The sequence below is a fragment of the Pleurodeles waltl genome, chromosome 1_2 (genome assembly GCF_031143425.1).
Source record: "Pleurodeles waltl isolate 20211129_DDA chromosome 1_2, aPleWal1.hap1.20221129, whole genome shotgun sequence".
NCBI classification, from domain to species: domain Eukaryota; kingdom Metazoa; phylum Chordata; class Amphibia; order Caudata; family Salamandridae; genus Pleurodeles; species Pleurodeles waltl.
In genome coordinates, this window is record NC_090437.1 from 20174064 (window position 1) to 20201584 (window position 27521).

A 27521-nucleotide genomic window follows, 5' to 3' on the forward strand; every position below is an offset into this window, starting at 1 on the left:
TCCAGAACCAATCATAGACAAAAACACCAACCAATGAAGATCAGACTGTTTTCACAATCTATTGATCCAAGATTCCTTGGGAAAAGGGATTTTTAGTTACTCAAGCAGATGGTTAGATGGTAAAGGTTAATCCAAAATAAAACCAAATGCTGGTAAAAAATGTTTTGCTTATGAGTTTTCTTTATTCTCATGGTCAGCCTGGTGTGAGATGTGACTCCGTCCGAACACTTGTGCTGATGACAAGACGCTTTCAGTCATGACTTAATTGTCTGTGTTATTACATGTCTGACTACAAAACAACACTTACAGGATGAAGCCTTGAGGAAGTCCACTTTTGATGGACAAAATGTGTTGGCCGGGTCTATGTGTGAAATAAGCATTGACTTATGAACACCATGAGAATAAAGAAAACTCACAAGCAAACAAAATGTCAACATTCAACTTTATTTTGGATTAATTTCTACCATCTCACCATCCGCTTGAGTAAAAATCTCTTTTCCCATGGAATCTTGGATTGATACTATGTGAACACAGTTTGCCTCTCAGTGTTTGGTGTTCCTGATCCCACTTCACGCCTGACCGAGTTTTCAGTTCAGAGGCGTCTTCCTTTGTGGAACCAGCTCCCTCTAGTACGCCTTCCTTCTGAATATCCACAGCAAGACCTCTCTAGACATCAGGTGGCCGTCTGGATCCCCACGGCGGCTGCCACTGAACTGGGGTGGCAGGGCAGGAGTGGACGGGACGAGGGGGGGTAAAAAAAAAAAAAAAAATACACTTACCTTCCTGGGGAGACGCATTCGTCTCCCCTCCGTCCTCGTCCTCTTCCCGGCTTCACACAGCCTCCCAGCCAATCATACTGCTGCTGTCACCAGCATGACAGCAGCGTTGTGATTGGTCTGAGCAGCCTGCTTCACTGCTCAAACTGGGAGTGGGAGCCTGTGCATGTTCTCCACACTTGACTGTGCAATACAGCCGGGTAGAGAACATGCAAAGTGCGCATGCATGTTTGGCTGGCCCAACATGGCCGCCAAACAGACATGCGCACTTTGTGGTTCACATACCCCTCCTCTAGCCCTCCTCTGGCTCGCTCCCCCCCAGCCCCGCGCCGTCCCTTACTCCCAGCAAAAATGAAATGATAATAACATAGTGTTATTATCATTTTGTTTTTCCTCTTTCTACAGTCAAGTGGGGCAACGCCAGTCCGCCTTAGTGGAGGAGCCACCCCTGCTGTATCCACTTCTGGATCCTTACCGGCTTTGGTACCAGGCCCCTTATCACCACCATGTCTAACGCTGGAGAGCCATCCACTAACCCAGATCTGGTCTTTAATAACGCAGTACAACGAAAGACTTCCAATAAGGCTGTCCAACTCTACGACGGCGCTGTACCAACCTCGACCAAGGTCATATTATACACCACTTATTCCTTCCAGTGGCGGCAATCCACCAGATATTGATATTGTCCTTCTTCCCCATACTATGATGATTTAATTTAAGATAACCTTTGGCACTGATTCTGTTAATGGTGTTTATGATACTGGTGATGAAATTGCCCAGCTATACTTGGATGGCAACTGGTATAATGATCTCCAGGATGCTAGTGGTCTGGTCACTGTCCTGTTATCTCCTCTAGGTCATGCTATTGAGAAATGTGCAACATTTGCTATGGTGATATGGACGACTCCTGAGATCCTTGACATCTAACTCACATGTCAGGAGGTTAAGAATAATGTGTTAACTGAAGTCTTTCAATAAGGTCCGGGCTCTTTGGAGCCTGTCCTTCCATTTAACAACGTCCTTACTGAAACCCTTTTAGGAACCATGGCCAAGCCCTCCACAGGACCCCTGGTCAAGGGCCACATTGCCTTTCACCACCATCCTGCACCTGTGAACCTAGGTGTTCTCACTCAGTATCCCACACTGAGTCTCCAGTGGTGCAGGCCTCAGTCAGTAAAGTAAACCCAAATGTGCCCCCAATTTTCCTCCTGACACAGGGTCAAAATGGATTGACACAATTGGAAGACAATCCTTTTCATCCACTAGTCTCAGCTTGTGTTCGGTGAGTGCTACCTGCCTTTGGGATTGGCTGGCTTAGACCCTTCCAATTGTTCCTGAAGAGACTTGTGATATCCTTTCCCAGGTCATGCAAGAGGTGATGCTACTAAATCACGATTCGTTGTAGGCTTGACACTGTTTAGGCACAGCCATTGGCACCAGTGTGGCCATCCATAGACATGCTTGGATGTGTCCCACTGGCTTTTCGGGGTATGTCCAGCCCAGTTTATGGACTTGCCATTTGATGGTTCCACTCTTTTCGGGGACAAGGCAAATTCATTTCTTAAGCACTTCAAGGAGAGTCAGGCGATGGCATGCTCTCTGGGCCTGTAAATTGCCCATGTCAGCCTTGTTTTAGCCCCTCTGTGTCCTAGGAAGGAGTTTTCAACATCGCCAACTTCCATTGGCTCAACAACCTCTGCAAGTCTTTTTGTGGCTGTGGCTGTGGTTGCTGTTCCAACATCCCACTGGGACAACAGGAACAGTGAGCAGCCCAGTCTGCCACCCCTGCATCTGCCGCAGCCTCCAAACTTCTTTAGTGTCTCCCCAGCAACACATGGCCGCCCTGGTGGTGTCAGGGTACAGCACTTCCTGCCAAGGTGGCAGACCACCACCTCAGACAAGCAGGTTTGGAGATCGTTCAAGTGAGTTATGCATTAACATTTCTGGAAACCCTGCCCTTCTTACCACTGTCATCAGAACGGCTGATTGAGAACCAGCGGTCTCTGTTACATCAGGAAATGCAGGCTTTTTCAACCAAAAGAGCCATAAAGAGAGTGTCTGCTCAAGAAGTAGATGGTTGTTGATATTCCTGCTACTTTCTTTTGCCAAAGAAAGAGAGAGGCCTCTGCCCAGTTTTAGATCTTTGCCCTCTCAAAGCCTTCTTGCAGAAAGACAAATTTAAGATGCTCACGTAGAAACAGACTTCTCTGTCTTCGACCCTGGAAACTGCAGGGTAGAGTTGGTCCAGCAGGATGTTTATTTCCACATCCCCGTTCTACAGTCAATGTGGGGCCAGGAGCATTTTCAGTTTGCTTTGCTCCCCATTTGGCCTCATTAGTGCCCCTCGGGTGCTCATGATAGCGATGGCTGTGGTCGCAGCTTATCTCCAGAGATCAGGAGTTCCAGTCTTCCCCTAGCTTGACTTCTGGCTGCTGAAAGCGGCTGTGCCTTAGTCAGTCATCACACACCTCCAGACTATGGGGAACTTCTTAAAATTGTTGGTGTTCACTGGAAACGTGCAGAAGTCACACCTGAATGCTTCACAGATGCCCCCTTTAATCAGCGAATTTCTGCAGTTTCGTACCTATCCCCTAAGCAGAAAATCCAGGTAATTCAGGTTATGATCCCAATGTTTCAGAGTCTATGCTTGATCTCAGTGAGAATGTCTCTGAGGCTGCTGGGACTGATGCCTTCTACATCCTGCTTGTCAAGCATGCCAGATGGCATATTCTGGTTCTGCTGTGGGATCTGAAGTCCCAGTGAGCGCAGCAATATCGGGATTTCTCCAATCTGGGTTAGATTTTGGAGGAGACTGCAAAAGATCTGCAGTGGTGGTTACTGAAAAGTAAAAGGGTCAGTGGGAGGCCCTTCTCCTTTCTGCACCCAGAGTTGACAGATTCATCAACTCTGGGTTCGGGCAGCCACTTGAGAGAGGTGGAGAACATAGGCCTGCTGACTGCGATAGGGCCGGCTTCACATCAAACATTTGGACCAGCAGATCATCTGCTTGATGTTGAAAGCTTTCCTACCGTTTATCAGAGGGCTTATGTTCACTGATGCCACTACTACCATGTGGTACTGCAACAAGCAGGTTGGGGTGGGTTCCGACTAGAATGCCAAGGTATTTTCCTGGTGGTACAGTATTGGTAGGATCTTTGCATGCCAGGACGGACGAACACATCTGTCAATGCCTTGTGGATCAGGAATTGCAGTTACATTGGGAGGTAGTACAAGGTCTCTTCCGCAAATGGAGAGAACCTTTGCCAATCTTTTCACCACCACCTAGAACATGCAATACCAGCACTTTTGCACGTTCAAGTTTCCAAGGAGACTATGCATTCCGCATAGAGTAGAACTTAGGACTGCTGTACATCTTTCTGCTGATACCTCTCCTGCCCTGAGTTCTCAAGATGATCAGGGGCGACCAGGCCCAAATAATTTTAGTGGCTCCAGATTGCGTGCAAGAGAGTATGTAATCCTGTGCAGTTAGACAGAGTCTCTGCCAGAATTTGGTATTCTGAACGTCTGGGCGTGATCCTCTCTCCTCTGATCAGCCTGTCCCCGCCTGAGATTCTCCTGTCACAGCAGCAGGGCAAAGTCCTGCATCTGAACCTGGCGCTCCCTCCACCTCCATGCTTTAAAGGTGTAAGCAGCATCAGTTGTGCTCTTTTGACCTTCCTTTTGAAGTAGTAGAATTCATCTGGACATTCCTCCACAAAGTCTCTATATGCCTGTCGCTGGGACAGGTTTGTGGCCTGATGTACTGCCAAGCAGGTAGCCCCAATTCATGCCAAACTGTCCAAGGTGTACTGTTAATTGTGTTGTTCCTAGCCCAGCTAGGCTTAGCTTTTGGAACCATTGAAGGGTACTGGTCAGATGTTTCAACCTTTTTACACTTCTCAGATCAGCCTTCCTTGTTTCAGTCACCTGCTTTGTTTTCTGAAAGAATTACAACATTTGTTTCCTCCTCCTTTTATTATGCCCCAATGGGACCTGAATTTAGTCTTACGTTTGTTATGTGTTCACTATGCGAGCCTTTACAAAGCTGTCCTCTACAGTTTTTTACCCTCAAGATAGTCTTTCTGGTGGCCATAACATCTGCACGGAGGTTCAGGCTGTCTATGTTCACCCATCGTACACTACTTTCTTCCCAGACAATATGGTTCTTAGAATGTTTGTCCCCCCCGTTTGCCAAAGGTGGAGAATCCTTTCCAAATCGGGCAAAATATCATCCTCCCAGTGTTCCTTACCCCCTCACCTTTCTAAGGAGGAGGAGAGGCTGCATTGGCTGGATCCAGAAGGGGCTCTCAGCTTGCACATCGATCGTACCAGAGCACTCTGTTAGGACGTTCAACACTTTATTGGGTACACAGGACTAAAGAGAGGCAAGGCAGTGCAGAAGAGGACCATCGCTCACTGGATTCTGCTCTGCATTAAGAACTGCTACGCACTGGCTAGAAAACAGCCTCTTGCAAACCTAAAGGCAAATTCCACCAAAGCCTAGGCTTATAGCCCGTCAGTTGACACATGGAGTGCCTGTTCTGGATATTTGACAGGCAGCTAATGAAAGTCACTTCATATGTTCAAGAAGCATTACTGTGTAGACAGTTAGGTCTGCCAAGAAAGGCACTTTGCTCCTCTTGATCCTGCAGGACTTTTTGGTTTAAGCCAGTTCACAGACCCACCCACTCGGAGGTATTTCTTTGGTATATATTCAAGGTGATGATTTTGCGGTTAAAAGCCTCTATCAGAAGAACAATTTACTTACCTTCTGTAAGACCCTTTCTGGTAGAGACTCTACCTAACTGCAGATTACTCACCAACCCTCCCATCCTCAGCATTATGTGCATTGGACTCTTTTTGACCTAAAAAGATCCCATTTTAAGAATCTGTATTCTGGTTTTGATACTGTGTCTGGTGCACAGAAGCGTCAAGAAAGAAACGGATTTCAGCGCACATGGGTGGCACCTGTAAAGACCTCCGCATTTCATGTCTGGTGTGGAGCAGTCTCAATGCAAAGCCTCTGACAGCACCTGCCGGTGCACAGTGGTACCTTCTTTGAATTTCCCTGATCCAGCTAGAAGCCTGGGAAATATTCTAAGTTGAGGAGTTTGCAGATAGATAGTCTCTACCAGAAAAGGCTTTACCAAATGTAAGTAACTTGCACCTTTCTAGGTGGCTTCGGAGATCGCTTCCTCGTCTTTGACAGGGCATATTTTTGTCTCAATTTTAATACAGTGTAAAAGAGGCCTGTCTACCCATACAACTACAGGTTTCCTACCCCACCAGGCCTTCCATAAGCTTATGTTGGTGGGCTTGATACTTTTTCTGATAGAGGGTTGATTTTTGCCCCTTGGACTCCTAAGGGAAGAGAGTGGCTTATTTGCTGTAGCTGTTTTACATGCAGCTGCGGTCCTGAATCTACAGCAGCCTTCTGTGAATGTTTGGATACATGTCCTTATTGAGGGTTTGTACCCTGGACCTGCTTTTTAAGACCCCTTACTTCAATTTAAGGAATCCCTGACTGATACTGTTATGGGCACTTGGGTAAAGGCTGGCTCTTACTCGCCAGTGAACAGGCCGGTAGCCACACGTCAGAGATTGGTGCCTGATAACCTGGATATTCTTATGCAGCATCATACCCCTCATAATTCGGTGGTCCAGTCTTTCCACAAGTAAAGTGAATCCCAATGCATTCCTTCGAATCTTCCTTTCTAATAGAGACTTCTAGCTGTAGCTTTCTCTCCTTCTAAATATTCTCAGGCTTCATACTTGATCTGGAATCGGTTCAGTAGTACCTCTGCATGCCAGAAGGTGGTGTCTTTTGACTCTGCACTGATGCCGTTACATAGCTGAAATGATGTGTGTGGCCTGCATAGGCACCACTTTCACAAGCTGATGTCATTTCCTTTTTTCCACACCTCCAGACTAGCATCTGGGGCTCCCTCTTGTCTCTCACAGACTCATACCTCAATAATTTCCATATTTTCTTGGGTGTGCAAGGAAAGTCAGCCCCTAAAACAACAGATTTCAATCATAGTCACAAGCAAATGTCTTTGATGGGTCCCCATCAGATATGTTTTTGGTGCGTGTGGTTGAACCATGACACAAGACCTGCAGCGGCTGTACGTCAATAAACCTGAAGACCATCAGGGAAGCATAAAGAATCTGCAATCACGCTGTGGCTACAAGGTTTGATCGCAGTCCCCGTCCTGTTCATGGAGCTAATGGAGCTACCCAAAAGGCTACTCTTTGTTATGCTACAAGTCCTCAGATAGGTGCAAGAAACACCAATCAAAGCAGGATTCAACTCTTTCACACCATTCATTTACGTGAGTAAGTGTGGGGTTTGCGCCACCTGTCTCAATCTCGCTCCCAAAGTCAGCTGACTTTGGAGGTGATCTTGCAGCACAACTTGAGTTTCTGGGGCCTTCATCCTCAGTGCATCATATCCAGGAGGTCTGCAGAGCAATGTTCTGGCTCTTCAGATCCTTGTTGACTCTCTCTGGTGCACCTTTGGGCCCTAAGGTGCTGGGAGACCTTCGCGTGGGATACCACTGGCAGGTTCACCCTCGTTGCCAGCTGGACTCTTCAAGCCTATCTTGTCTCCAGATCTTGTTTCAACTCTGCTTCTGGGTCGAGTCGACACTGGTCCAACCTCAACCACTGTTGTGCCAGAATCCGCCAGAGGTACCGCTTCCAACATTAACGCAAGGCTGACAAAACTCTCTGCATTCCATTTTTGGGACTGAATTAGAAAATGACTGTGACATGGGTGATGAGTTTGCTCAGCTCTACCAGGATGACAATTGGTCCGAGAACTTACAGGAAGCTAATGGACTTTGTATTTCCCCAGAGACGGGTCTTTTTTCCCCCCTTGGTCCAATCACAGAGAAACCTGCTTCTTATGCCATGATGATAAAAAGTACTTGATCCAAAGGGCCCCACCACAGAGGTTAACACCAGCATCTTAACTGGAGTCCTCCAACTGGAGCATGCAACTTCTGTGTGCCTTCTTCCATTTGATGAGGCACTAAAGGGTACCGGATTAGAGATTTGGGCCAAACTCTGTTCAGGCCCATCTAGTCACTCGACAGATTGTCAGGTGCCATCACCCAACTTGTGGTGACCTGGCTTTTCTTTTCCAGCTCCCCGCACCAAAAAGCCTAATGGTGCAAGCATCCACCAGCTGCTCTAATCCTAACACATTTCCCTCTACTTCCCCTGATAGGGAATCTAAACAAGGGGATACATTTTGTGAACAAGTCTTTTCTTCTCCTGGCTTGGTCCTAATATCTGTTAACGCCAGCTGTTTGTTTGCACACTAGCCACACACCCTTTGGGATTCAGTGACACAAGTCCTCCCAGGTGTGCCTGAAGACATTCGCCCCGTGCTATCTCACATAATGCAAGATTTTAGTGACGCAGCAAAGTTCATGATTCATTGTGATTTGGACACCACCAATTCCATTGGGCAGGCCATGGACACCAGCATTGCTATTTGCCCCTATGCATGGCAGCAATCAACTGGGTCCTCTGGTAATGTCCAGTCCTCCCTGATGGGTATGCCCTTTGATGGGACTTGCCTGTTCAGGAACAAAGCTGATTCAGCTCTTAAGCATTGTAAAGTGGGAAAGGCTACTGCTCACTGTCTAGGCCTTTCTTCCTCTCTTTACCAACCACCACAGTTCCACCGCTCCTTTCATAGCTTTGGCTGAGGATTCCCTTACCACCAGCCTATCCAGCCCCCACAGAGAACCCAGCTGTTTCATGGTAGAGGTTGTGGTGTCTCCCCTCCCCTCCACCCCCTCCCACCCCCAGAGGGAAGGTCGACATGCCACCCAGCCCACAGCCCCCACCTGCCAAATCTCTTTAGCATGCCCTTGCAGGGACACAGCCACCCACTGGGAGACAAAGCTGATCGTTTATTATCGGGCTGGAAGGCAATCACATTGAACAGGTGGGTCCTACAAATGTTCGCTGGGTCTATGCTTTACCCTTTGTCTCTTCTCTGACCCGCACCTTCATCGTCCCCTCAATGACTAACAGAGGACCAGCTCTCCATTTTGCAGCAGAAAGTGCAATACCTTCTTGTAGGAAGCTGGCTCTTTATATAGTATATCAAAATGAGATATACCAATCAAAGAGCCCAGGTGTTCCCTTACTAGTGGAAAAGGGCTTACTCTAGCAATTCCAAGATGCTCTCTTAGGGGGTAGTGTGGTCAAGCAGCCTTAGGCTTTCAGAGAGCAGTGTGAGATATCTGCAAATACATACAACGTCAATACATGAGACACAATAAGATCCACACCACTTTACAAAACTAACAAGTGCCTTTATATATGTTTTGGCACCAGAATAAATACTTTCAGGTAAGTATCCTTAACAGTTTAGAAAAGTCGACACAGTGCAATTCTTGAAAGCTGCAATATTATCCTATGGAGAAAAAAACACGTGTAGTACAGCGACTTACGGGACTAATCTCCTGGACTTAAGGTAAATATTGAGCAAGGCCACACCAACAGGTCACACCGGGTAGCACAACGACAGCCAGGTACAGAGCTGGGTACAATGTTGGGTGCCAAATGTTAGTCAGTGGGGATTGGCCCAGTTTGAAAAGAGCTGCAGGTTAGAACTGGGGGTCCAGTCAGCATCAGCTACCAAGTGGACTTGATTCTTGCGATGCTCAGGGACGGGGGTCGGGGGCACCAGTGGTCCTCTTCTCCTCGGTCTGGGGCATCTGGGTGCAGAGGGATTTTGGACCTTCGGGTGTTCATCACCAGTGGTGGCTGCGGTGAAGGGGGCCCACAGAATAAGGCTGCCAACGTGGACTAGTTCAGATAAACCAACAAGTGGGCTCAAGTCTTGTAAGCCTGCGGATGCAGAGTCACCAGTGGTCCTCTTCTCCCCGGTCTGAGGCATCTGGGTGCAGAGGTGCAGTGGACTGTTGGGTTGTCGTCCCTGGAGGCGGTCATGGTTGGGGGGCCTGCACAAAGAGGCTGCAGGCGTCAATTTGAAGGTTGCAGTGGTGTAACCCACGATGGACCTTGTCTCTGTAGAGGCTGGTTACCACGCTGGCACCGTTGGCCCACTTCAACTACGTCTAGGGGGCACGGGTGCAGTGGTGATCTCCGATGTCAGGTGTTGGCGGTCCGGAGTCCTCTTCAGTTTTTCATGGGTGCCTGCAAAGGTGCAGGGAAGCAGCTCCACTAGATTTCCTTGTTCTGGGGAGAAGGCTGGCTGTCTTTCTGGGCTTTTAAAAGTTTCAACAGCTGGAGGACAAGACGTCTTTCTCACAGTTGTCAAAGTCAGCAGACAGGCTTGGCATCGGGTCAGTTACTGATCTTTAGTTCTTGCTTTTTGCGTCTCTGGAGTGTCCTTCTTCAGGTCAGGAGGAATCTAAGTTCCCGGTGCTCCCTATATACTGCATTTAGGGGCATTAGAGAAGGGCAGGGTAGTAGCCGTAGGGCTTCTTAACCCTGGGGTCACTACGCCCCCATATGACCACTTCCTGTGGGAAGTGGGCATAATACTGTCCCAGAGTTCCTAGTTCTGCCATCACCATTGTGGCACACCTCTCTGACTACTAATTTTTCTGCCTGCCTAGGTGCCAAATGTGCCCTGGATAAGGGGTCTGCATGCTCTCCTTTGAGGGAAGCCAGATGTTTATATCAAGGGTGGTGGCGTCTTTGAAGCACCCTGCCTTGGAATGCAGACTTGCAGGTCATCCTGTTGGGAGGGGTGTGCTAACACCTATGCCAGACCAGGCTTTGTTTGTGTCTGCCCAAAAGCAAAGGCTGTCACCCCTAGGGGTCAGAAATGTGCGTCATGGTGGCAGCCCAGTTAGAACAAGTCAGCCAGCACAGGGGAAAATGGTAGGTTTTTCAGGGGGCACCTCTAAGGCACCCTCTGGGTGCATGTATTAATAAATCCATCACTGGCATCAGTGTGGGTTTATTAATAGGAGATGTTTGATACCAAACATCCCTACTTTCAGTGAAGCCATCATGTAGCCGGGGAACTTGTATTGACTAGTGTACAGCACATGTACTTAAAATGGCTACCCTGTCACTCACCATCTCTGAGACAAAGACATAGCAGGGGCATGTCTGCTTGTGCAGACATGCCCTCACATGAAATATAATGCATCCTGCCTTAGGCCTTTAAAGCCTGCTGTAGGGGTGACTTACATACACTACATGCAGTGTTAAGGGACATGGCACAAAGGCTGTGTGCCATGTTGTATTTTCACTTTTAGCTGCACCCAGACACGCAGCCTGCATGTGCTAGGTGAGGGGTCCTTGAGGGTGGCACAAAACACGCTGCAGTCCTTGGGGACCCTCTTTGTTACCCATGCTCTAGGCACCAGGGATACCACTTACTAGGGACTCACAGGGGAGCAAATATTATTGCCAGATGGAGGAACGATTCCACAGTGTTAGGGAAAGAGATCTGGTACTTGTATCAATGCGCTGGGATTGGGGTCCGGTGCCAATGATAGAAGAGTGGCACAGGGATATGGTGTACTGTAACATGTAAAACGGACAAATATAATGAACTGGCTCCCCCAACCAGCAAACCTGCACAATACTGGGAAATTTATAAAAAATATCTGATTGGCAAAGAGTGAGAGGGACCTATGGAAGGGAGGACTGATAATTCCTAAACGTATGCTGCTACAGTTGGGCTGCTCCCAGGAGCCTATGAGTGGCTATGATATATTGCTAGCCAAGGCGGGAAAGGGTGGGAAGAGCTAGGAGAGGGCCCCAGTTACTTGGGACAGTAATGTTTTTGTATCTGCTGCCAAGAGAAGTGTAAGCTATAGAAGGAAATATTTAATTGTGAGTACTATGTCGAAAATATGTTGTGCAATGGTGCAATTGATTTTTGTATTAAATTGTGTTGAAAAGCATAAATAAAAATAAAAAAAGAGATCTGGTACTGGGGCCTTGGTTAGCAGGGACCCAGTGCACTTTCAGTCAAAATTGCATCAAATACCAGCCAAAAAGTGGGGATGACTATTGTAAAAAAGGGGCACTTTCCTACACGTTTGGCCAAAGTGCCTATCAAGAGGGTGCAAGTGCCAAAATTAGGGCATGTTAGTTATTCCTGCTACTTTCTAGTGCTCAAGAAATATGGAGGTCTTCCACTTATTCTAGACCTAGGCCCTCTCAACACCTTCCTGCAGAAGGAGAAATTCAAAAAGCTCACCCTGACCCACGTCTTGTCTGCCCTAGACCTGGAGGCTAGACTGTAGCATTTGACCTGAAGGTCACCTACCTGCATATGTCCATCCTTCTGGCCATTCGGTGCTATGTGTGCTTTGTGGTGGATCAGGAGCATTTTCTGTTTGCCATGCTTTCCTTTGGTCTCACTAGCAGCTCTCAGGTGTTCATAAAAGAGACAGTGGTGGTGGCAGCACACCTTCGGAAGTCAGGGGTGCTAGTCTTCCCCTACCTCAACCATTGGCTGTTTAAGACAGGCTCGCCACAGACATTCTTCAACCACCTGCAGACTATGGCCAACCTATCATCTTTGAGGTTTACTGTCAAGGTGCCAAAGTCACACCTAACTCTTTCTCAGATGCTTCCCTTCATCAAGGACATGGTTTGTTTTCGTACCGTTCTCGAGGAAGGATAGTGACAGAGGTTGCTCCACATCTGAGCCCCTTTTACCATTCAGTGAAGCCATCACCGATGTCCTTTTGGGTACTTGGTCCAAACCCAACACAGGGGCTCCTGTCAATAGGACTATCGCACGCCGCCATCGGGCCGGATAGGGAATCAAAAACGCTGGAACAATTTGGGAAGAAGATGTTTTCTTCCTCCAGTCTCGCACTGTGGTCTGTGAACACCGGATATCTTTTGGGCCGCTGTACCCACTTTTTGTGGGATACGGTTGCGCAAGTTCTGCCGCAGATACTGGAGGAGGCTCGTGCTATAGTCTCCCAAGCTGTTAACGAAGGGAGTGGTGTGGTAAAGTTCACAATCCGATGTGGACTGGACACGACCGACTCGGTTGACAGATCGGTTTCTACGACAGTGGCCTTGAGACGCCACACCTGGTTGCGTACTTCTGTTTTTTCGGGGGATGTCCAACAGTCTCTCATGGACATGCCCTTTGATGGCTCATGTCTCTTTGGAGATAAAGCGGACCTTGGAGAGATTCAAGGATTCCCAGGTTACGGCTCGGTCCCTTGGTCCTTCCGCTGCCCCTCGCCCCCAGCAGTCCGCTTTTTGCCCCTTTCGTGGCCATGTAAGGAGCTCCCAGTCGCGTCCCCCACCCAGCCACCATGCCACTCATGCTGTTCAGCCGCTGCGTGGCCAGGGACGCGGAATCCCACGTGGGCATGGGACCGAGGAACCAGAGGTCTGCCCAGTCCACCGCTGCCCCCGCTGCAGCCTCCAAACACTCCTAGTCCGTCCCCTCACTTCGATCCAGTTGGCGGCAGGTTTTGCCATCACCTGCCCCACTGGGAATCCATCACTACGGACAGTTTGTTTTAGCAGATCGTTTGAAAGGGCTATTCCCTTCCTTTCGAATCTGTCCCACCAGCCATGACCCCATCACTCAGCCAACTCTGAAGGATCATTTGGCACTTCTCCTCCAGGAAGTCGCGGCTCTCTTGGCCAAGGGAGCTATAGATAAGGTCCCTGTGCCAGAAGTAAGTTGTGGTTGTTAATCCCGCTACTTTCTGGTGCAGAAAAACTACAAGGGCTTACGTCCTATCCTAGACCTTCGGGACCTCAACTACTTCCTCAAGGAGAAATTCAAAATGCTCACCCTGGCTCAGGTTCTATCTGCCTTAGACCCAGGAGACTGGAGGCTAGCGTATGTCTTGCAGGATGCTTATTTCCACATCCCCATCCTGCCTGCCCACAGACGTTACCCACAATTCGTGGTAGGTCACAAGCGCTATCAGTTTACCGTGCTCCCCTTCAGCCTTACCAGCGCCCCTCGGGTGTTCACGAAAGTGACGGTGGTGGTTGCAGCTCATTTGCAGAGGTTAGAGGTCTCATTCTTCCCCTACCTCGATGGCTGGCTGTTGAAGGCGGACTCGCCCCAGAAAGTCATCTCCCACCTTCAGACTATTGCGAGCCTCCTGCACACGCTGAGGTTCACTATAAACATGCCGAAGTCACACCTGACTCTCTCTCAGACGCTCCCTTTCATTGGAGCTGTTCCGGACACAGTGCAGTTTCGGGCTTATCCTCCCAAAAAGCAAGTCCAAGATATTCAGGCTATGATTCCAATCTTTCAGCCTCTGTCTTGGGTTTCGGTGAGACTGACTCTGAGGCTGCTGGGCCTCATAGCCTCCTGCACCTGTTAGTGACACATGCCAGATGGCATATGCAGCTCTGCAGTGGGACTTGAAGTTCCAGAGGGTGCAGCATCAGGGGAATCTCTCCAACATGGTCTAGATCTCGGAGGGGACCGCGAAAGACCTGCAGTGATGGCTTTCGAATCCACATTGGTCCATAGCAGATCCCTCTCCCTTCCCCAACCAGATTTATCTATTGCGACAGATGCGTCGCTCTTGGGTTGGGGTGGCCACATGGGAGAGGCAGAGATCAGAGGCCTCTGGTCTCTGGCGGAGTCTGGGCTCCATATCAATGTTCTGGAGCCCCGGGCGATAAGGTTTGCGTTGAAAGCCTTTCTTCCCTCGCTCAAAGGGAAGGTAGTGCAGGTGTTCACATACAATACTACTGCCATGTGGTACTGCAACAAAAAGGGCGGAGTAGGGTCCTGAACCCATTGTCAGGAGGCATTCTGTCTCCAGACGTGGCTGGAACATCAGGGCATTACCCTGGTGGTTCAACATCTGGTGGGTTGTCTCAATGCCAGAGCGGACGAACTCAGCTGTCGATGCACAGTCGATCATGAATGGCATCTCCATCCAGAGGTGGCGCAAGGTCTCTTTCAGCAGTGGGGAAAGCCTTGGTTAGATCTGTTTGCCTCCGCAGAGAACGCGCAATGTCAGCTGTTTTGCGCGTTGGAGTTTCCAAGGCGGCACTCGCTCAGAGTCGCTTTTCGTCTTGAGTGGAACTCTGGCTTCCTTTATGCCTTTCCAACAACACATCTTCTGCCCAGAGTTCTCAAGAAGATCAGGAACGACTGGGTCCAAGTCATATTGGTGGCTCTGGACTGGGCACAGAGAGCATGGTATCCAGACCTATTGAGTATGGCCATCGATCCGCCACTCAGACTGCCTCTTCGGGCGGGTCTTCTGTCGCAGAAGCAAGGGACGGTTCTCCACCTGATCCTGTCCAATCTCCGCCTTCATACGTGGAGATTGAGTGGCGCAAGTTGACGACTTTTGATCTTCCACCCGAAGTCTGTGATGTTATCTTGGCAGCCAGGCGTCCCTCCGCCAAAACGGTATACGCCTATCGTTGGCATAAATTTGTGGCATGGTGCACCAACAAATCTGTTGATCCCCTTTCTGCCCCTGTATCTGAGCTTCTTTTGTTCATTCTTTCTTTGGCCCAGCAGGGCTCTGTTTTGGGCACCCTTAAAGGGTTTTAATCTGCCATTTTGGCCTTTGTTAGGTAACCTGATCAACCCTCACTCTTTAAATCTCCTATTTTGATTAGATTCTTAAAAGGTCTCACCCATTTATTTCCTCCCACTCCATTTATCATGTCTCAGTGGGACCTCAATCTTGTACCTACATATTTAATGTATACTCCCTTTGAGCTGATGCACAATTGTCCTTTACGGCTTCTCACCTTCAAGACTGTCTTTCTTGTTGCCATCACTTCTGTTTGCAGGGTGAGTGAGCTTCAGGCACTTTCGTCGAAACTTCCATTCTTGCCTGTGCACCCTGACAAAGTGGTGTTGCGCACAAAGGCTTCCTTCCTTCCCAAGGTGGTTATGCCTTTTCATGTAGGCCAGTCCATCACCCAGCCTACTTTTTACGCACCCCCACATCCTTCCCATGAGGAGGAGAGACTTCACCTTCTGGACCCAAAAAGAACATTGGCGTTCTATCTTAATCGGACTAAAGATTTCTGGGTGGACGATCAACTCTTTGTTGGGTATGTGTGTGCCAAGAAAGGGAAGGTGGTGCAAAAACGTACTATCTCACAATGGGTACTTCTTTGCATCAAGATGTGCTACGCTTTGGCCAAGAACCAACCTCCTGAGGGCTTGCATGGTCATTCCAGCAGAGCAACTGCTGCTTCCACTGAGTTAGCACACGGAGTTCCTGTCCAGGATATCTGCCATACAGCTACGTGGGCATCCCTGCACACGCTTGCTAAACACTACTGCCTGGACAGTCAGGTCCGTCGGGACGGCGGTCCTGCAGGACTTTCTAGTATGATCTTGGTTCGCAGCCCACCTCTGAGGATGTCATTGCTTGGGTATCTATTCTAAGGTAAGGAATCTGCAACTAGAAGTCTCTATCAGATGTACAAGTTATTTACCTTTGGTAACAAAATATCTGGTAGAGACATATTCTAGTTGCAGATTCCTTAACGACCCACCTATCCTTCCCACTGGCGAATTGATTTCTAGGGACAGGGATCCCCCTTCAGGTCCTTCGCTCTGGCGCTCCAATGTCCGTGATCTTAGCAGCTCTGCGCTTTGGCATGGAAAGTCGTTAAAAGAAACTGATGTCACTGCGCAGGGGCGGCGTCTATGTACTACTCTGGACGTCATCACAGCAACCACAACGCCAACGACGCCGTGGAGTAGACCGACGTGCAAGGGTATTGCTCAAATTAAAATCCCTGGACCCGGTCTGACACCAGGGGGAAATTCTAAGGTAAGGAAACTGCAACTAGAATATATCTCTACCAGATATTTTGTTACCGAAGGTAAGTAACATGTACGTCAGCACTTCTGAACATTGGAATTTTCAAGGAGTCTGTTACACAGAGATTTGTTGTACATTGAATGGAACTCAGGACTCCTGTATGTCTCTCTGCTGATAGCACTCCTGCCCCGAGTGGTCAAAAAGATCCTGGCCCACTGGGCCCAAGTCATCTTAATGGCTCTGGATTGGGCACGAAGAGTATGGTATCCGGAATTCCTGGGCTTGAGCACATTTTCTATAATCAGGCTGCCCTTCTAGAGGACCTGCTGTTTCAGCAACAGGGCAAGTTTCTGCACCCGGGCCTTCACAATGCCCACCTTCATGCATGGACATTGAGCAGTCACAGAAAAATACCCTTGACCTTCTTCCGGAGGAGGTTGATGTCATCTTGGCAGCTAACCGACCCTCAACTAAAACTGTATATGCCTGTCATTGGGACAAGTTGGTGGCTTGGTGCATCACACACCAGATGGATCCCCTCCAGTCAAATTTATTTGACATTCTGCTATTTATTCTCTCTCTTGCCTGGCCAGGCTTTGCTGTGCGCACAGTCAAGGGTTATCTCTCAGCCCTGTCGGCCTTCTTACAACTGACAGATTAGCCCTCATTGTTTGTCACCTTCTGTGATGTAACTTTTATAAGGGCTACAACATAAGCTGCACCTTCTCTCTTTGTCATGCCCCAATGAGACCTTAATATGGTCCTGACTTGCATATCGAGCCACTTTATAGCTGTCTTTTATGGTTCCATACTATCAAGACTGTGTTACTGATCACCATTGCCATGGCTCAGCGTATGAGTGAGCTTCAGACTCTGTCTCAATCCACCATACATATCTAGCTTCCTAAACAAATTGATTCTGCCAAGTTGGGCAGCCTTTCTGCTGAAAATTGTGATGCCATTCTACATCGTTCAAGCCATCGGTCTGGTGGTGTTTTATGCTCCGCCTCACCCCTCTAAGTTGGAAGAGAGACTCCATTGCTTGGACCCCAACAGAGTGCAGAGATTCTACATAGATTTTTACCAAAGACAACTGGGTCAGTGGTCAGCTCTTTGTTAGGTTTTCTGGAGTGAGAAAGGGCAAGCCAGTGCAGAAGAGAACCATCTTCCACTGGATAACACTCTAAGTTAAGATCTGCGGCAAATTGGTCAAAGAGCAGTCTCTGGAATAACTGTGTGCTCATTCTACCAGGACCAAAGCTGCTACCACTTCATTCACACGTGGAGTCTCTGTCCTAGTCAATTGCCTGGCAGCTACATGGGCTTCCCTCCATACTTTCACAAAGCATTATTGTTTGGACAGTCAGGTTTGTCAAAAAAAACATTTCAACCACTCAGTCCTGCTAGAGTTTCTAGTCTGAGTCCACTCACAGATGCTTCTCCAAATAGGTACTGCTTTTGTATCTATTCCAAAGGTAAGGAATCTGCAGCTAGAAGTTACTATTAGAAAAATAAGTTACTTAACCTTTGGTAATGCTCTTTTAGTAGCTGCAAATTCCTCGCTGATCCTCCCTTCCTCCACCGTTCTGTAATTAGCTCTATCTGTTAATAAAAATCCCAATTCTAGGCATCCTGCATACTGTCTCCCAATTTGCTTTTGAGACTCTGCATCTGGGGGTGGAGATAGTCTCGAAAGCAACTGGTGCCAACTTCCAGTGTGCAGAGGTACAACTGAAACATTTCCAAATCTAGTCTGATGCCTAATTAATATTCAAATGGTGAGAAATCTGTGGCTAGGTAGTGCCTACCAGAAAGAACGTTAATGAAGCTAAGTAATTTGTTGGACATGGATTCGAAAAGGATTGAGGCATTCGGGAAGTGAATGTTCTTTTCTGCCCGCCTGCTTTGTTGTGCCACATAAGACAGAGGCCTTTGTCCTATTTTAGATCTTGTCCTCTGACGCCTTTGTTCAGGGGGACACATTTAAATGCTCACATTGGTACAAGTTCTGTCTCCCCTAGATTCGGGCTGCTAGATAGTTGCTTTGGAATTACAGGACATTTACTTTCTTGTGCCCATCTTGCAGTCCTACAGACTTTACCTTTGGTTCAAAACCAGCCAGGTACATTTTCAGTTTACTGTTCTTACCTTTGGCCTTATAAGTGTCCCTGCAGTGTTCACAAAAGCAGCAGTGGTTGTCAATGGCCATTTTCGAACATTGGGGATACCAGTTTTTCCCTACCTCTATGACTTGCTGTTGAACCAGTGGGTTCACTACAGCCAGTTGTAAACTGCCTGCAGACAACATTGAGCCTCATGACATAATTGGGGTTCTCAATCAGTGTGCTGAATACACATCTGATTCCTTCGCAGAGTCCTCCTTTTATAGGAGCTGTTCTGCACACATTGTTGTTCAGCACATTTGGGATATGATCCCAATGTTTCAGCCTAGGTCCTGGATTGCAGTGAGAGCAGCTCAGAGGGCTTTTGGTCTGCTGACCTCATGCATCCTGCTTGTCCACTTTGCCAGGTGGCACCAAGGAAACCTGTCAGACGTCACTCACATTTCAGAGATGTCTGCAGAAGCTCTGCAGTGGTGGCTGCTCGAATACAAAATGACCATTGGCAGCCCCCCCCTCTCGTTCAATCACAGAGCTGATGGTAGTGACAGATGCATCCCTTCTGGCCTGGGAAGATAATCTGCGAGTAGTAGAGTTCAGAGGACTCTGGTCTGTGGAAACTGTTCCTGACATAAATCTGCTGAAGGTGAGGGCCATCCTCCTGGCATTGAAGGTCTTCCTGCCACCTATCAAGGAAAAGCTATGTCAGGTTCTCACAGACAACAACACTGCCATGTAGTACTGCAGCAAACAGGGCAGAGTGGGGTCCTGTGCTGAGAGGCGCTAAGCCTCTGGAGTTGGCTGGAGTATCAGAGCAGCTCCTTGATCTTGAATCAACTGGCAGGATCTTTAAACATCAGGGGAGACAATCTCAGTCAGTGACACTTGGTGGCTCATGAAAGGTGGTTGCATTCTAAGGTGACGCACAGCATCTTCCAGCAGTGTGGAGAGCCCTGGTTGAATCTTTTTCCCACTAAAGAGAACACGCAGTGTCAAATATTCTGTGCATTAGGGTTTCCACAAATGTTCTCTCTAGGAGTGGAGCATAGGACTCCTACATTCCTTTACGCCCCTGCCTCACTAGCCCTGAGTTCTGAAGATCAAGTCATCGTAGTGGCTGCAGATTGGCCCAGAGATTCTGGGCGTGAGCATCTCCTCACTGATAAGCTACTACATTGGGAGGATCTTATTTCCTAGTTTCTGGGCAGGGTTCTGCACCCAAACCTGGACAGTCTATACCTCCATGCGGCGTCTAGTTTGAGCATAACCCATTGACTGCATTTGATCTACCCCCTGAGATTGTGGATGCTATCCTCGCTGCCAGGCCTTATGGTGAGCACTATTACAGGTCATTTGTGTGTCCTTTGGACGTTTTGCCTTTGCTGAACTAACCCCCTTTGTTTATTGTACCTGATGCAGTTTAATAAAGCTTTGACACAGGTTCTCTTCCATACTGTTTGTGATGCCATAGCGGTTTCATAATTTGGTCCTTAAGTGTACCCCGTTTGAGCCAGTGCACAGCTGTTTGACTCTCAAATCTGTCTTCCTCATTGCAATTACTTCTACCCATTTCATGGGTGAGCTGCATGTTCTCTCAGAGCAGCCACACTGTCACTTTTTTCCCAGACAAACTGATGATTAGGATCATGGTGACTTTTGCCTAAAGTCATGATTCCTTTTCACCTGCCAATGCATCATCCATCGAACTTTCTTGATCCCCTTAACCCCTTGAAAGAGGAGGAGAGACTCGATTCTGGACCCCCAAGCAAGCCATAAGCTTTTACATGGATCGCACCAAAGGCCATCAGGTGGCAGCTTACTGTGGGGTTCTCTGGGGCAAAGAAAGCTAAGGTGGTATAGAAAATGACTTTGTTGAGGTAGATAGTCCTCTGCATTAAATTCCACAATACACTGGCCAAGGGCATTATTGCCTTGACAGCTAGATTGAACAGGATGGGCATTTCACCTCTTTAGTCCTGCAGGACTATGGAGTGCTTTGTCTGTGTCCACTCTACTGGCCTTCCACATTTGGGATGTACTGCTTTGGTATCTGTTGTAAAGATGAGGAATCTGGGGTGAAAAGTATTCATCTGAAGAACAAGTTACTAACCTTCAATAATGCTCTTCCTGGTAGATATTCTAACTGAAGATTTCTCACCCCCTCACATTCTGCAAGGTGGCCTTCGTTTTACCATATGAAAATGTTCCACATTAGAGATTTGCACACTGGTACCTCCAGATATTCAGGCTCAATACCCAAGGGTGCAGGAAAAGTGAAGAAATAAAATAATTTAGTTGTGCAAGATGGCGCTTATATGTGACTGCACTCCATCACTTCCGGGGCAAAATAAGGCCAATGCAGGGGCGCATGGCCCCACCTCGTGATGCACAGGAGCACTAAGGTGAAAACTATCAGATCCGGGTTGGCACTTGGGGAATATTCTAAAGGTGAGGAATCTGTGGTTAGATAGAATATACACTAGAAACAGCATCACAGAAGGTAAGTAACTTTTTCTTTTATGCCCTTCATAGCCCAAGCTTCTTGGTCTTCCTTGAATCACTTTAACAAAAGAAAGATACAGGAATACTACAGCAGTTTGTTAGAGCCAGTAGTGGAGTCTTCAGTTTTGCTAGTATCTGGATCACAACTCCTTGATTCTTAATCACTTATAGCACCTGCAAACAGTATAGAAAGCATTTTACTAGTACAAAAACATTGGCTCACATGTGGAATATGGCAGGCTGTACTCCATTCCACCAGACCAAAGAAGTGATGCACTCCTCTTCCATGGCAGAATACAGTCTGCCATATTGAGAGATCTCTGCCCGGCATACAGAGACCTCTATGCCAAACACTCAAAAGGAGTTGGGAGGAATGCTTGGAAATAGCCCAAACCACTGAAAAAGCTCTGGTAGGCATTCCAGACCATCTCTTTTCACCAATTCTGCCATTCTAGACAGCAGTCTGCCTTTTGATAACCAGTACTGACCCTGCTCCCAATGGGAGCAGTCCATCCTGAATTGCCAAATTGTCAAAGGTTTACACTAGCGTAGCCAGAAATATGGTTGTTCCCTCACCTCTAACTAGAGTAGGGGAACTGCTAGCTTTGCAGATGGGATATCTACCGCATTTTTGACATAGTATCTCATCAGCCAACCTCTAAGTTAGACCCTTTGTCTGCCCATGAACTTGCTGTCCAACTAATACCACCAGTTCTGGAAGATTTAGATAATGAGGAGGACGATGAAAGTGATGACCAGTGACAAAGGAGAATCTTAACCAACCCTATGAGGTAGACTAAATGAATGAAACAAGTGAATAGGATTACTTCATAGGACCAGCTGAAGGACCTACAGGGATATTGAATCTGGGGCTCCGTCTCTTGGAAATTTGGACGGAGTTCAATCATCTGAAATTCCGAAAAAAATAAAAACCTGAAACTTTACACAGTAAGTTGGCTGTCTGAATAGCATCTAGAGACTCTTTCAAAGTGAATGTCTACCCTCTACCTAATATTCAGTTAATAAAATAATAGTCTACTGATATCTCTCCTCGAGGTGCACAGTAACATAAAAGGTTGCAACAAGATTGTAAAACACAAAATCAACACAAAACTAGAGGAGCGTTAGTGACCAAAGTACACAGCCAAGGAATATACACCTGACTCACCTGGAAACTACTCCCTAAACCCTGCTATCAGTGTGTCTTGTAGATTAGCTAACTATAATTAGCCGAAACGGTGAGAAACTTAGATGTGTTACAGTAAGGAAATCTATGGATTAGTTGACTGGCTTTCGAAGTAGAGATGCAGCATTTGAGTGTTTATGATAAAAGTTCATGTGACCCTAAATTATGTTTATACATGAAAAGCAATGTTAAGGGGATCATGAAGCTCTTAGCTTTAATATCTATGTAAGAGACCTTGCTTAAAGAACATTTCTTAAGCTGTCCACTTGGATTTGGATGGTAAATAAAAGTAGTTTTTGCATGTAGAACAGTGCTGACAAACAATTATGTTCTTACATTACTGAAACCTTATGGTTCATTGTTCAAAGTGGCTTGCAAACAATTCACTAATCCTTTTTTCTGCTTGCATAGGTTCTCGGCCCAAATTCTACAGCAAACAGTATCACAGCTTCCTTTCAGCAACCAAAAAGCACAACCCATGCAGTTCATGGTAAGTCTGTGTACATTGTAGACATAACCTGGAAAAATGTGTTGTTATTCCTTTCCCAAACAGTCACTTTTTGTAAAATATGCTGTACTGTCAAGGTTGAAAATAATAAGAAAAAATGTGTTTCTATGTTTACAGTAACAACAAGCAACAAAACTCCAAACATCTACATGTTGTGTTTAGGCTGAGGGTTTTCCAGCCCATCACAATCAGTCTGCCTTAGACCCCCATCCAGAAGACTATTTACGCTATTTCCCCATCTCACTTGAAAAGAGTCTGCGTCAGACTTGATCAGCTTTAGAGATGTCAGGGTTAGCTTGTCTGAGTAGGCTTCCCCTTTTATTTTCAAGATACTAGAACCATTTAAAGAATAATGTTTAGGATGTTGCCCTTAAGTACTCCATGTATTGATTTGAATTTGCATAATACACTAAATTGTGTTTCTATGAAGAATTTGCCAGTTGATCCAGGCACACAGGAAGGGTATTACCAGTTCAAATGGATAATTCTAACCGCAGATTCCTCAGCGTGTAAGGACCACACATGCCAGAGTAGATCAGGAGAATTTCTTTTCCTTCAGCATTCCCTTTGCTCTCCAGTAGGTAGTGGTATTTGGTATTTGGTGCTTTCTACCCTGAAAGTGACGTTGGAGCAACAATATAACCGTCACCTATACGCTTTGACATCAGGTCCTTTGTTTCCATACCTTCTAACGTGGTTCATGAGCTCCCTCCATCACTTCTATCACCTGGCAGAAAACCTTTACTGACATTTTTTCTGTGTGCAAGGGACACTTCTCCTTCATAAACAATAGGGTTTTAGCCATGGGAGGATTTCCACAAACAGATGTCATTGACGAACCCTCACAAGATCTGTTTCTGGACTCCTTGAAGTCATGCAGCGACCGTGCTCGGATGAATCCGAAGACCATCCTGGACCACAGGGCCAAACTTTACAGCTCCGAGCATAGTAGAAAGGCTCAAACATCGTTGAGGACATGGGCCTGTTTTTGCTTCCAAGTCCATTCCTGAGAAAGGTTGTCATTGCAGCCAAAGCCACCAAGCAGGTCCAAGAAAAAGAAGCGTCAGAAGTTCAAACACAGCTCCTCTTCATCCCACCTCTCTCAGTAGGAGAAGTCACATGGAAGTCAGGGTACCTCAGAGTCGAAGTCTCGGTCTCCGACTTTGGCATCTATTCCGGCTTTAGTCCCTATCTAACCTGAGGCCATGCTGCAGAGTTTAGTTATGCCACCGGATCCCTGTGGTGTGCCCCTTTTGAGGCTTCAGACGGGGATTTTAGCAGAGGCCACAGCAAACCCTGCTTCAGCAACAGGCTTTCCAGGCCTTTTGAAGCAGAAGTCAGGGATCCAGCCGCCAGCGTCCAGGCTTCAGGGGGCAACAAAGCACCCACACTCCCAACCCATTCCCCTCCCCCCATGTTTCTCCACCAACCTGATTCCATCACCAATGTCACTGCAAAAACAGTTTATTTGCCCTCAGTGATGCAGGCTCATCCAGTCGGAGGCTAGATAAGCTTTACCTCCAAGAGTGGCACAGCATCACATTGTACAAATGGGTGCTCTGAATATTCTGTCATTTTTCACCCTACCTGTCCTTTATATCCCTGCAAACATGCCACCTGCATTCCAAAGGCTTCCGGAGGAATACTTGTTCATTCTCCACATGGAAGTTCAGATTCCTTAGAGAGGGTATCAACATCAAAGAGCGGGACTGGCTGATATTCTTGCTACTTTCTAGCGTAAAGAAGGATAGAGGCCTCCAGGAGACTGGATCAGGGTGATGAATTTGCAGGATGCTTATTTCAACATCCCCTCCTGCAGTCCCAGCTACCTGTGGTTTCAGGTAGACCACAAGTCCTTTTTTATTTTTGGGTGATCCCCTTTGGCCTTAACAGTGTCCCTGTGGTGTTCACGAAAAGTGATGATAGTGGTCACTGCCCGCCTTTCCAACTCATTGTGAAAGGCAGACTTGGCCCAAATAGTTGAACACCACCACGAGACAACAGCTGACCTCTTGACATCTTTAGGATTTTCCATCAATGTCCAAAGTCACACCTGACTTCTTCACAGTCTCCCTTTCATTGGAGCCGTCCTGGACACCATGCTGTTCAGAGCCTTCCCTCTGCCTCAACTAGTCCAGGGTATTCGAGCTATAGTCCTGATGTTTGAGCCCTTAATCTAAGTCTCAGTGAGGGCAGCTCTGAGGCTTCTTAGCCTCTTGGCACCTTGCATCCTGCTCGTGGACCACACCACGTGGCACATGTGGGCTCTGTAATGGGATCTAAAGTCTGTGGGCTCAGCACCAGGGGAACCTTTCAGATTCCATCCACATGTCAAAGGGAGACTACAACAGATCTGCAGTGGTGAAGGGTGGATTGCAATTGGATTGTGGCAGACCTCTCTCCCTACCCCACCCATAGCTAATGGTCTTGACGGATGCATCGTTGCTGGGTTGTGGAGGTTATCTGGACGGGATGGAGATCAGAGGACTCTGGTCTGTAGTGGAAGATCTGCCTCTACATTAACCTGCTGGAGCTGTGGGCAACTTGCTTGGCATAGAAGGCCTTCCTCCCGTCCCTTAAAGCAGAACCGGGTCATGTCCTCACAGACAACACTACCACCACGTGGTGCTGCAACAAGCAGGACAAAGAGGGATCATGGGCCCTGTGCTAGGAGGTTGTATGCCTCTGGAGCTGGCTGGATTGTGAGGGCTCTTCCCAGATCATACAGCACTTTGTAGAACCTTTAAATGCCAGGTCAGAGGAACTCAGCTGGCATTGCCTAGCTGATCCTGAATGGCATTTGCACGCAGAGGTGGCGCAGTATGTCTTTGATCGGGAGGGAGTATCCTGTCTCAGTTTCTGCCACCACTGAGAACACACAGTGTCTCAACTTTTGTGTGTTGGAGTTCCCAAGGCAGTTCTCACCTAGAGTAGCCTTTGCCTGAGTTGGAGCTCAGGACTCCTATATGCTTGCCCACCATTTCCTCTCCTGTCCAGAGGTCTGGGGAAGATCAGAAACAACCAGGCCAAGTCATCCTAGAGGGTTCATACTGGGCCAGGAAAGTGTGATATCTACTTTACTTCTGGCCATGAGCATTTGTCTTCTGATCCAGCTGCCCCTTAAAGAGGGCCTTCTGTCATAACAGCATGCCAAAGTCTACTGTGCCCAGACCTGCACAAATTAGCCTTTGAGCTCCCCCTAGAAGTAGCGGATGTTATTTTAGCATCCGGGAGTTCCTCCACTTTAACCATCTATGGAGGACGTTGGGAGTGGCTTTCTTGGTATTCTTCTTGTCATATCGAAACCTACAGGCCCATTTGTGTGATGTACTACTTCTTAGTTTATCACTAGCCCAGCAAAGCTTTGCTGTGGCAACATATAAAGGTTATTTGTTGGCCTTATCATCTTGTCTACAGTTGCCTGATCAATCATCTCTGTTTAAGTCACCTGTTGTGATGCGCATTTTGAAAGAGCTGACCCCTGCATTCCCACCAAAACCCTTTGTGATGCCTCAGTGGGACCACAATCTGGTTCTAACATCCTGATGTACACCCCTTGCAAGCCACAACACAGTTGTCCTCTGAGATTGCTCACATTGAAAACAGTGTTCCTTACTGTGATCATGTCAGCTCATTGCATGAGTTAACTGCAAGCACTTTCTGTTCAGCAACTGTATACCACTATCTTCCCAGACAGTTTAATGCTAAGAACCGAAGCAGTGTTGCTTCAGAAAGTGGTTACACCTTTTCACATTGGGGCTCTCCATCATTCTGCCGCTTTGTTTGCTCCTCCTCATGCATCCAAGGAGGCAGAGAGACTTCACGGCTTGGATGCCAAGAGAACTTGGAGTTTTTGCACTGATCATACCAAGGACCATTTGGTGGACAAGAGGCTCTTTGTGGGGTTCTCTGGGGCAAAGAAAGGAAAAGCTGTGCAGAAAGGAACCATCTCTAATTGAAGTGTCCCCTGCATTACAGCCTGTCACAGAATGGGCAAGAAAGAGCCTTCGGAAGGCTTACAGGTACATTTTACCAGAGCTAAAGCAACAACCACTTCCCTGGTGCGTGGAATGCCAGTCTTGGATATTTGCCAGGCTGCAATGTGGGCATCAGTTCACACATTCACTTAGCAGTACTGCCTCGATAGCCAGGTCTGGTGAGAGGGGCACTTTTCCTGCTCATTCCTGCTGGAATTCCTCCTCTGAGCCATTCTGCAGACCCATTGCCTAGGGAGGTAATGCTTCAGTAATAAATTCACAAGTAATCTGCAGTTATATGTATCCATCGGAAGTACAAGTTACTTACTTTTGGTAATACTCTTATTATTTATGTACTAACATGTGCAGTTAATTAAAACCATTACATGTGCACCCCTGATCAGCTGTCAAACAATAAAAACAGACAAATGTTCATATAAAACAATAACATAATACTGGATATATAACCTCTAGAGAGTTACTTACATTGCATGGCAAACTTTAGGGAAATATTCTCTCTGCTTAAAAACAACTGAACCCTTCTTCGGTCTGCTCTTAACTCCTTATTCGACAAGGTTTGAACACGGCTTCGGATGGTTATTACACTGCCAGCAGCAAGACATCATACACATTTGTCACGCCCAGGAAAAGCACCTAAAGTGCCGAATCTGTGTGTTCAATGTTAATAACACAT

The 27521-nt window shown here is 47.3% G+C and overlaps 1 protein-coding gene across 1 annotated transcript in view; it reads left to right on the plus strand.

Moving 5' to 3' along the window:
• ELP1 (elongator acetyltransferase complex subunit 1) overlaps positions 1-27521 on the plus strand; it is an 886544-nt gene that overhangs the window by 812215 nt on the left and 46808 nt on the right. The window contains exon 36 of the mRNA XM_069235684.1: positions 22754-22832. Coding sequence (XP_069091785.1) covers positions 22754-22832 — 79 coding nt within the window. The remainder of the gene's footprint in view (positions 1-22753; positions 22833-27521) is intronic.